At 41.3% G+C, this 11,817-nt stretch overlaps 1 protein-coding gene across 1 annotated transcript; it reads left to right on the forward strand.

The window, feature by feature from the left end:
* The first annotated feature begins 373 nt into the window (after window positions 1-373).
* Window positions 374-10,368, forward strand: LOC110966310 (hyaluronidase PH-20-like). The gene is made up of 8 exons (XM_051951653.1): window positions 374-404; window positions 4,401-4,519; window positions 4,591-4,868; window positions 6,238-6,406; window positions 6,488-6,706; window positions 6,784-6,942; window positions 7,428-7,517; window positions 9,302-10,368. Exons 1-8 carry the CDS (start codon window positions 374-376, stop codon window positions 9,677-9,679), a joined length of 1,443 nt encoding a protein of 480 aa, XP_051807613.1. The 3' UTR covers window positions 9,680-10,368.
* Window positions 10,369-11,817: the final 1,449 nt, after the last annotated feature.

Genomic DNA, 11,817 nt, shown 5'->3' on the forward strand with positions numbered 1-11,817 from the left:
TTGGGTGGTTGCCAGGTTAGTCCGAAGCAAGTAATGTTAGATGGCAGTCTGTGGGTTAGACCATGAGACACAGTCAATTCGGGGTCCCCCTAGTGGCGGCGGGGCCCTAAGCAGCCGCTTAATTCGCGTATAGAGAGAGCCGGCCCTGGCCAAGACTCAGCAGCTGTCTGACAATACAGCTAATCAGGATGCTGAGATCCAGCAAATGACTGAAACCACGGCCAATCAGGATCTTAAGATCACAGCTGAGGAGGGAGAGGGTCAAATAAAATATTTGGCCGTTGAGCGTGACAAATCCAAGAAGTCAACTAATGACTGGGAGAATTTGTATCACAGAGAAAGAGATCTGCATGCAAAGAACAAGAAACAGAAGATGGATCTGGAGAAGCAGCTGGATGCTACAAGTAAGCAGTTGAATCTCAGAGGGCTGATGGCCAATGAAGAGAAGCAGCTGAGGACATAGTTCAATGAGCTGCAAGCTGCATATGAAGAACTCTAACGGTCTCATGAGACGCTGCTCAAAGAACAACAGGAGCAACAACCACGGAGAGAAATGTGGTTGCTGCAGCAAAGTGTCTCTGAGCAGACTGAGCTCATCAAAAGTGTGCCGGCTGAGCAGCATCACATGAACAACACCATCAGGCTCGTGATAGAAGCTGCCTCAGACACTGAGAGGTCCTTCCAGCAGGAGATGGAGGAGCTCAAATATCAGCTCCACCTACAGAGCTCTCCAGATGCTGAGGACGACACCGTTCAGCCCGAGATTATCCAGCTATAAGAACATGTGGCTTATCTAACCCAGGAGTTGGAGCAGATGCAGGCCTGGGCTGAGGAGAAGAACGATCTGCTCCAGAAACAGGAAGTGAAAAAAGAGCAGAACTACAGCACTGAGAAGCAACCTGACAAACACATGATGTCTGAATGCAACCAGAAAGCCCAAAAGAACGTATCTCAAGAAATTAACAACGAATTAAAAAGAAGAAGAGCAAAGAACAACAAGCCATCAACGTAACAGTGTTTGTCTTGAGCAGCATCCTGGAAAAGAAGATTGTGTCTGGAAAAAATGAAAACATCTGGATGCAAGCAAAAAAATCCAAAAGAACATAGCTCTAGATAAAAAAGAAACGAAAAGAACAAAGAAAGAGCCACACAATCTCTCCAGCTCCGTACATATAAAATAAGTAGCTGGGAGAAAATATAGTCTCCTCCCTTGGAGAACCAAGGCTACAATAAGCGTACGTTGTTTATGATTAAAAACAAGGAGTGAGATTAGGGTTGTAAAATGAAACTTTCTTCTCTGTCTCTTTTGTTTATAGACAGTACTGTTATTCAGAAAAATCAACGCAGCGTGGGTACATCTATATTAAATGGCCACATTCTATATTGCCATGATTTCTGATCATCATAACTAACAAACAACTGCTGCATTAAAAAATGAACAAATGCTGCATTTCTGACAATGCAATACGGGAGAATGAACAGCCTTGGTGGGGTGCTGCGCTCTCTGAGTGCTTTTCCTGTTTATTTTTTTATTTATTTTAACAGTGTAGTCTATTTTCTCCAGATATAATTTGAAATAAAGTGAATATTACACTATAAGTAGGATATCGACACATTTTGATCCTTTAATCATGACTGAACAGCTTCGAACACAAACACACACAGGAACACACACAACACCCTCCTAAAAGCAGCTAGAGAGGTCAGAGGTCACAGTCCCAGCGGTCACACGGTGCCACCAACATGTGAAACAACCACCAACAGATGGCGTGTTACATGTGCCTGAGCAGACACATAAACACCTGAAGCACATAGACAGTAAACAGACCAGCGTTTACAAGTATTTCCAAGTCAAAATTGCTGGTTTATTTCATATTTTCATTTATTTCAGTCTGTAAATTTGAACTCGTTGTGGCAGATGTCATTTTTAAACGTGCCTATTCTCATGGAAAAGTTATTAATGACATCAGCACACAGCCCCTCTCTTCCCACTTGGGTGTCAAACTCTCCTGTCTCCTAACTGCAGGGGAGAATGTGAGGTCGCTGACTGATAGCATTAGCATGTTATGCAATGTATTTATTTATTCTTTCACCGCAAGCTTGCTTGAATCCAGAAAGCTGGTGCATACTGGGCATGTAATGGTCCGGGATCCCCTTTTTATTTTGTAGTACCAGGTTGTTAAAATAACTTGATTTAATGGGTCTTACTGGATCCACGATTCTCACATTAACTGACATCACTGTGCCGTTTGTTAGTGTATATTGCTTTGTTTACCTGATTCTAGGTGACAAGCAGCAGCATCAACACCAGCACAACAACAATCTTAGTTACAGTATCGATGCCCTGCTGCACTATGAAACACTGCATGCTCCATAACCTCACACCCAGGTGTCTTCCTCCTCTGCTGCAAGACAAACTTGGCAGAGTGTGATCAAAATAAGGGAGACAAACAACAGGGAGCAGAGAGCATCCTGCTTCTCCTCCTCTTTCACCCTCCTGGACATGCACCTCCACTGTATCACTTTTGTAAGGACGTCCTCACTCTGCGTGTGCCAGTCAACACGTCAAGACATCTTATGCTGGGACAGTCAGGCTGAAGGCATGTCCAGGTATTGTGGCTGATGGTTCTTTTTGTCTTATCTTGATTAAGAATGCCTACATAGTAGAAATCAGTTTGCATTGAAGGATAGTAAGCCCTGTTTGTGGATATTTTTGGCAAAGCTTGGACTCAGAAAGCAGATTGGATTCTAATTTGTGTGTTTTTTGAGGGGAAAAAACTCAATTTATGCTGTAACTGACATGTGTAGTGAGATTAAGGATTTCAGGTTAGACTTGGCAGCTTTGCAGCAATAGGATGTGCCATGAAATGCTCAGGAATTAGATAAATGCACTCAGACAACAAGAAACAGCATAATTGTCACTATGTGAAGTCCGTCATTTACATGCTTTTCACAGGGTACTGAGTAATTCTTTTTAAAAAGTTAAAAATAAACTAAACAAAAAGTAAACAGCAAAAAAGCAGCAATACTATCAAATAATAGCAATACAGCTGTCCAAAAAAGCAATTTTTCACTTTTAAAATAAGTGTTGCAGCTTTAAATTGCATGTTCTCATTTAAAAATTAAAGCTAAAAAATGTGTTAAATATTTATATGTATTGAATATTTAAAGATAATTATTTCAAAAAATCATCTACTTTTAGAAAAGTATTTTCAGTATTAAACTTGAATGTTTTATGTAATAAATAAAATAAATATTTATGAAATTTCAATCATAATGCAAATGTATTTGAACAGTATTTTTTTTTCGTTTAATTTGTTGGTAAATTCACATTATGTGTTTCTTCGTTTATAATTTATGTTGTGGTGTTTTGTGTCTATTTTTTTAATATACAGACAAAAATCTTAAACATACAACTCCCAAACATTACAGTATGTATTTATGTATCACAGTGTGTATTATACAGGTATTAGTGATATGGAGTGTGACTGTTTTGTTTCTCTTCTATTTTCCGCCAGGTCAAAGGATGGTTTCGATCACGCAGAAGAGCGGAAACTGTTTGCTGTTGCTTCTCTCGCTCCACCAATCAATGTTCCCTCCTTTCTCCACCTTTTTCTTCACTCTTGTAGCTGTTTCTCTCTGGCCTGCTCTTGCATTAGCTGCCCTGAGAACACCGAAGGCAATAGCTCCCTCTATGGGTGACAGTAACAAATCAACCTCCATCCTGACAGACAACATTTCCACTGCTTCTCCTGCAATATTAAAATCCCTCACCACTACACAGCCCTCCTACTTTTATTTTCCTTCCACTTCTCCATCCTCTTTGTCCAAACTCACAGTTACAACTCCGTCAAATTTGGTATCATCTACCTCTATAATGTCAGTGCCATTATTTGACCAAACATCCCCTGGAGATGTCCTCATAACATCACCAACAGCTTCAACAAAAGTCCATCAGTTTGGCAAAAAATCTTCTTTAAGTCAAGACTCAAGCCACTGCTCTGTTCTTCAACCCTTAAACCAGATTTCACAGCTGCTACCTCACACCTGCAAACATTCAACCCATAAATCTTCCTCGCACAAAACCCTTCAATCTCTTTTGCCTGAAATATCTCTCCATCCTCTACAAACTGCTCAACCTCCGTCCTCACCTGCTTCCCTCTTTTCTCTCTCTGACTCAGCTTTACCTCCAGCTTCATCTCAAAATGCTTCACGCGAGCTTCCCTCTCCTCTCTCAACATCATCCATTCCCACGGCGTCTCCAACCTTTAAAGCATCGCCACCCCCACCACCCAAACCTTCACCCGTTCCTCTTCCTAAACACTTGCCATCTCCTCCAGAAGCAACAACGTCCCACCAGTCTGGACCTCTTCTGCCTCCCTCTCTCCAACACACAACAGATCCACTGTTTGAGCACCAACCTTTTACTGTAACCTGGAACATCCCTGATGTTGTGTGCAAAAAGTTTAATATCTCACTGGACACCTCGCCATTTAAAGGAGTGGCCACGCCTGCTAAGGTAAGAGAGAAAAATCGAAAATCTGCTCATTTTGGAACCACATTCAGAATCTGAGATGGTAAACTGCTGAGAATCTTAAGCACAAAGCTGACTCCAGCACTGAAAACAACCTGGAAACATCATGGTTTACCTGTTTAAGACAGATACACAACTTGATTTCCTTTTTCTTGTTCCTGCTGCAGGTTCCAGGCCAGTTTTTGTCTCTGTTCTACACAGACCGACTGGGTCTTTACCCTCACGTAGACCTCACAAGTCGAAGAAAGTTCCACGGCGGCATCCCTCAGAGAAGTAACCTGAGAGCCAGCATGAACAAGGCCAGAGCCGACATTAACTACTACATCCCATCCAAGTAAGTAGGTTTAACCTTTTGAAACCCAAAACCCCGTTTGAAAGGCGTGTTGTTTTTTAAAAGTTGCCAAAATTACATCATTAATTAGATGCATAACCTGTCAAAACGGAATCACTGGATTTTCAGCTTTTTGACAGTCCATGAACTAAACATCGTGAAAGCTCACTTCATTCTATGTGTGCCATTTACAAATTCAGCAAAAATAAAACAATGACTTTAACCAGATTCTATTAAAAAAGAAACTTGCAGCATAATTACCTACATATAAATAACCACAACTCCAAATATTAATGACAGGTATTTGGAACTGAGAGACATAGCTTTTTAGCCTAGCCATGCTAAACCCATGTTTCTGACGGCACAAGGGTCTAGGGAAGCTCGACAGGGAGGGAGGCGGGCTAAAGGGTTGTCTATCAAATCCCTCTGCAGCAATTGGGTAGGTATACAACCAATCAACGCAACGAATAGGCTGACGTAGTTCCGAGAGCACCGGCGGATTGTGGCTAAGTCCCATTAGCTTCCCAACCAGCGGAGCCACGGAGCCAACTGGTATATTAAGGATTTGCCATATCCCGTCGGCATAAGTCCAAATACGTCTTTCTTCTCAATGAAACACTTCAGTGCCGTCCTTTGTTTATCTTTCAAGTTGAATTTTAGCTTCAAATCTTTAAGGGCTGTGGCCAAAGTCGAGTCGAAAGATAACTGTTTATTGTGTGCTGGTTGTTTCTGTCAGAATCGTCACGCCTCTGTCGTCACTTTGTTACGCTCGCCTTCCGACTCTACACTTCATGGTGATTGGTCCGGCCAGTTGTAGGAGAATCCAGCCTTGAGCCTTATGGAGGGTAACTAGACCCACCCTGGCAGAGAATTAAATTCGTTGCCGTGGGTTGTCTAGCGCAGCTAGGCTAATAGCTTTTTACTTTATGATCAAACGAGAAGTCAGAAAAAAAGACAAAAGAACCCAACAAAAACAAAACAAGGTATTACAAAAATGAGTGAAAAATGTTCCCTCTCCAGACTTTACAGTAGAGCCTGCAAGTTGGCTGATCTCAGACCAGCTCTGTGTCCCAGCAGGGCCGTACATTCATCATGCCTGTTTGCCTGTAGTGGGAAAACAAAATATAAGTAAAAATAAGTAAAAGGAGTGCGAGATCTCCCTGGTCAATAGAGTGCTTTGAATTTTATTATGCAACAAGCTGTCTGGCAAACAATCAATGGAATCCAACTTTAAATTAATCTTTTTATATGATTTACAGCATTAGAAGACATTCTCTGAGTTCACTCTAAGTTGGCAAAACTGTTTCTTTGTCACTGAGGACACATCTGATGCTGATATTTACCTACATCACCCACTCCTCTTTCCTTTCAGGACCACCAGAGGCCTGGCCGTGATCGACTGGGAGGAATGGCGCCCCCTGTGGGACAGAAACTGGGGCACGAAGAGAATCTACCAGAGTTTGTCGGTGGCTCATGTTCTGCAGACAAACCGCTCTCTCACGGTACAAGAGGCTACAGAAAAAGCCAAGCAGCAGTTCCAGGTCAGTGTGAAGCTCAGTTTAGAAAATTATAAGCTATATTTAGGCCTTAAAGTTTGATGAGCCTTCATGACTCCTTTCTAGGAGGCGGCAAAGAGTTTCATGTCAGGGATGTTGGCAATGGGCAGAGCAATGAGACCCAACTACCTGTGGGGCTTCTACCTGTTTCCCAACTGCTATAATTATGGCTGGCATGAAGCCGACTACACCGGCCAGTGTTCCAAGGAGGTGAGGAGGCAGAACGATGAGCTGCTCTGGCTGTGGGAAGCCAGCACTGCCCTTTACCCCTCTGTGTACCTGCAGGTTAGCAAAGTTTATGGATGAACTATCTGTCTCTACAGTTATTTCCTCCTCAGATGTAATTGTGTTTCTTTTCACAGGAATCTTTAGCAGACGACCCCAAAGCTGCCCTGATGGTGAGGAACCGAGTCCAGGAAGCTTTGAGGGTGTCGGCCCTGCCCGGTCGGAGCGCCACCACACCTGTGTTTGTTTACATGCGACCTGTCTTTGCTGACCAGAACAGACGTTTCCTCAGCCAGGTAGATTTAAATGCTGATTTGTTTAATACTCAAGTTTAATACCTCTTTCACAGATGCAGCAGCATGGGTTTTTATATGCATAGGTGCCCTCAGGTGACATGTTTTTGACAGCCGCTCACCAATCTTGCTAAAATTCACCTCTCAAACACGCCCCGTCTTTTGAAGCTACCCATCAAGAGCGGCTGCACACTTGCCTAGATTAGGTTACTTCTTACATCCCAGCAGCGAAGTGTTTCCAATCCAGAGGTCCAGCTTGAAGAGGAGTTTGGTTTCTTTAGTGTAACAAACACTGCTCAGGTGTAACCCCCACCTGAGGGTGTAATCCTTATCCTCTCTTCTCACCTCGTACGATGTGTGGATTAATACCTAATGGTGTATGAAACTAGACAGTGGAGAAGCGTGCTCACAATGTGTCATTCGAATTATTTGAGAAATATGATTGCAGAGACATTTATGACCATGTTTGATACTATATTTGCATCCAGGTGGATCTGGTCAGCACCATCGGGGAGAGTGCAGCAGTTGGAGCTTCTGGTGCCGTGTTGTGGGGGGCCAGTGCTGACTATGACGACCAGGTAACATCACACCACAGACCTCCACTGGGCTGCTCAAAGACACAACAGAGTGCCAATGGCAGGAAGTCTGTCGGAGACAAAGAGTTAAATGAGACGATCCTGAATGCTGTTCATCTCTGTAACTCACTGACAAGAGCTGGTGATTGATTGTGCTGGTTTGGTAATACAACCGCATTTGTTAGTCTACAGCAGGGAACCTGGAATTAGCGGGATGATCGTGACTTTCACTGGATGTTTAAAGTCTTCTGAAAGAGACCTCACAACATAAATTCACATTAGACATCCTCATTTTGTGTTATTCAGGGCACTGATTTCTTATTTTACTGTTGTTATTTTGTCCACACTTTGTCTTACTTACACTCCAGTTTTTTAAGTTGTTGCCACCAATCAGTCACAACATTCAAACCAGTAACAGTCGTCTGGTTATTTTGCAATCTTCCATTGGGAAACCTTAAGTCCAGGCATTCATGTACCTCCCAGATCGTCACATCCCTCTCATGACAGCAGTAGCCTCCTTCAGCAGGACAGTACATCCCTCCACAGCTAGAAAAACTGCTCATTTATAGCTTGAGGAACACAACCAAGAGCCCAAGGCTTGGACCAGGGCTTCAGAATGCCTAGATATCATTCCATAGGACATCACCAGAGTTCACATATCCTGTTGGGTTAGGCCAGTTTTTGGTGGCACACGGGACACCTGCAAAATATTAGGCAGATGAAACTAATGCTGCAGCTGATGGTGTATTTTAGATGAGTTCTGTCATAGGAACGATTGGGCTTTTTGAGAATTATGCTAGTTTTCTGTCTTGTATAGATTAAAATTAAAATATTGAAACCATTTTTATGTCTGTCCATTCAATATGCGGCTACAGTTAGCAGCCAAGCAGGCCATTGGTTAGCTTAATCTAATATTTGGATCTCTCCAAATGTATCAAAATGCACTTAGTAGCATCTCTAAAGGTCACTAATCAACATTTTGTATGTCATTTGACAGGTATGTACATCATTTGTTGAATCCATATATCCAATTGTGAAGTATAAAATCAACAGATTGTAGTTTGGTTTAGTGCTTGATGATGACCGTGAGTAGTCGGCTAACTGGCCTGCTACATAAAACCTTCCATAAAACCAAAATTAAAGCCTGACCGATATATTGACTGACTGATATTGTTGGCTTGTTTTGGCTCATCACTGATATATCAGTATGAGTATATATATTGTTGGATACGTCTTCTTTTACAGAACATATTATCCAAAAAAGATGCATGAGGAAATTAGGAAATTGTGTCATTACATAGTTTGTTCAGCCAGAGATTAAAGATTTATCCTCATGGCGAGTCACTAACTAGTTTGTGAAATTTATTGCTAGAAAGTTAATTGACATTGCCCCCATAATTTAGCAGTTTCAATTTCTCAAACATATACAGGTACGAACAATGTTGTCCAATGTACTGATAAGTGAATTTTCTACTCCCTAAAATTGGTGTCACACCCAAAAATCTGGTATTTTTATGCTTTGGTTTATGTACAGATTAAACAAATAAGAAATACCATTCTAATTAGTGAACTTTAAAAGTTTGGGCATGTTAGCCTGAACTGAAACCGGCTGGGAGGAGGCTTGTTGTTTCTTCGCTTTCCCGTCATTAAGCTAAGATAAGCTAAGATAAGCTAACTGTGCCATCATCTTTAACAAACAGATACAAAAGTGGTGTCTCTTAAATTGCTGTGGTGCTGTTTCAGACAAATTCAGAGTGTATTTCCTTGTGCTTTCCTTTACTTCTCAGGCTTCCTGTAAAGCCCTCTCCTCCTACCTCACCTCCACCCTCAACCCTTACATCACCAACGTCACGGCGGCCGCTCAGCTCTGCAGCAACTTCCTGTGTCGGGGGAATGGCCGCTGCGTCCGAAAAAGCTACAAGTCCAATCACTACCTCCACCTCAACGCTGAGAACTTCAGGGTGGTGCGTATTCAGAGCCGCTACCTCGTTGTAGGGTGGCCCACCTTCGCCGACCTGAAAACTTTGAGCAGGAGGTTTACCTGTCGCTGCTACAAAGGACTGAGCTGCAGTCCCAGGACGCACAGAGAGCTCACCAAGGCCCTGATGTTTAGTCTGAAGCAAGGACTGTACAAAAAGTCACGCACTTTGATTAAAAATGCATGAGATGACACACAGCAGACCAGTATTACTAAAGATAATGTTAAAAAGAAGTTTAATGTTTAGATAATAGTTGAAAAGGTGGTTTCAAGCTACAACCCAGCTCAGTCTAGTATCCATCCTGGTCCTAAGGGCAGATTTCTGTCTTGTTGCAACAATAAATGCCCCTTAATGATAATTCTTTTTATGAGCAAATCTTGACTGATTATCATTTGTCAACCTTTCTCTTATATTCCTGCCTTCCATCACACATACATGTCGTTATTCAGGTGCAAAAACTACTCTCCCAGCTGTGCCTCATGTACTAATAATAAACCAACGACCACTGACAGAATCTACTAAAGACAAACACTACGCCATATCTGAGACGTATCACCTGTCTGTGACAATATTCGCCGTCTCGATTTGTATGTAATTTGACTACTTATGTAAATAAATGAGAGGCTGCAGCTGTGTTTTTGTTTCTGTTGCTCTGGGATGACCCGAGTGGATGAAGAGCTCTGCAAAAATAAACATGACATCCTAACATTTTAATATTCAGTCCTGAAATGTGATTCAGCAAATTAATATAGAGCGGTACCTTATTTACTCGATTTATTTAGTTCTAAGCCATACTAAAGTGCTGCTGTTAGCACAATAAAGAAAAAGCTCACTCTTTGGTACACTCACATTGGTGTTTTCACTTATATTGCCTAATTAGAGCCTTATACATTTAATTAATTAGACTTAATTGGCCTTTTTCACAGCTGACAATTTAACTTGTCATCGTTGGGAAAGCACAGTTACACAAATGTCAATAACAAAAGCCCTGTGTCCTGTGATAGTGCAACAGTTAAGTAATCTGTAACTGAAAAAGCAGCTAATTTAATTCCTAATTTTATTTATTTTTTGTGGCTTTCACCTAATGAAGGAACAAAGTCATGCTCTGCGGTTTACACTATAGGTTAGTTTTACATTCTATTTTATTTTGAAATCCCCTTTCCCGTTTATGTACAGTATGAAATTGTTCAATTGCCTTATTTTAAAGTGTGCAAGGGGAGGCTTAGATAGCAGTTTGGGAGAGTGAAAGTAAAAAATAGCATGGCAATTATGCTCTAAAAAAATTCAAGAGCAATTAAAAATGTAGACTTTAGTTATTATACTAAAAACATTGATCTGGGTAGTGTTGGCCACATAACTGCACTGCAAATATAGCATGGATTTATCCTTCCTTCAATCTAAATTGGTGCCTTTTCATCAAACCTGCTGACTGACGGCATATTGGTTTGTATTCTAACGTACACACTGGTTTTCTCTTGTTGTAAACATTTTCTCCTCTTCAATAGATTTATCATTTCAATAACACGTGTCTTTAATGATTATATATTTTCTATGTTATTTAACAGATGCAGCTACAAAGTTAAAATGATGACAGCTCAGTTTTTCAGGCGAAATTTAATTAATGAAACAAAAAATTCAATTAAATTCTCTTGTTCCTCCACTGCTAAGTCAGAGGGGTCACTGTCAGCCATTTCCATGGTTATGCAAATGCTTCAATGTGTTGCATTGTGGGATATGAAGTGTACTGGTTCAATCATAGACTAGACTGTCTAAATCACTACAGCATCTGGGTATTTTTTGGCAAGTTTTTTCTTTTCTTTTGCTTACTGTATGCTACATTTGGGCCTAATCAGTACATACTGCCAATAGATGAGTTCAAATACAGTCCCTGTGTCCTATTTTTTTGCTGCCACCACTAACTCATCAGTACTTTAAAACTTGCACATACTGGCAAAAAACCTAAAACAAATCTGAAATCTTTCAGCTGCGCGCATGCTGCATGTATGTTGAAACGTCTCTGTGCTCTGGAGGATGTTGGACCAACACCAAGAGCGTTAAAGACATAAATATGTGAACATGGAAACACAAAACATAGATTATGCTTTTGCTGATGTTATGTATAGACTAACAACGTCTCTGCAGCGCTGTTTAAGTTCTTTGTTATTGACTAAATCCTCCCTTCTGCTCCAAGTGGTGGCATTTTAAACTTACATCTCTGTAGACAGACATGTTGGATCCACTCTTCAACCACACTGGAGACCTTTTGCATCAAAAGGGAACTGAATTTGACAGATATTTAAAGCTGCATTTTTGAACTTTTAAGA

The sequence above is a fragment of the Acanthochromis polyacanthus genome, chromosome 1, assembly GCF_021347895.1.
Source record: "Acanthochromis polyacanthus isolate Apoly-LR-REF ecotype Palm Island chromosome 1, KAUST_Apoly_ChrSc, whole genome shotgun sequence".
Taxonomy (NCBI): domain Eukaryota; kingdom Metazoa; phylum Chordata; class Actinopteri; family Pomacentridae; genus Acanthochromis; species Acanthochromis polyacanthus.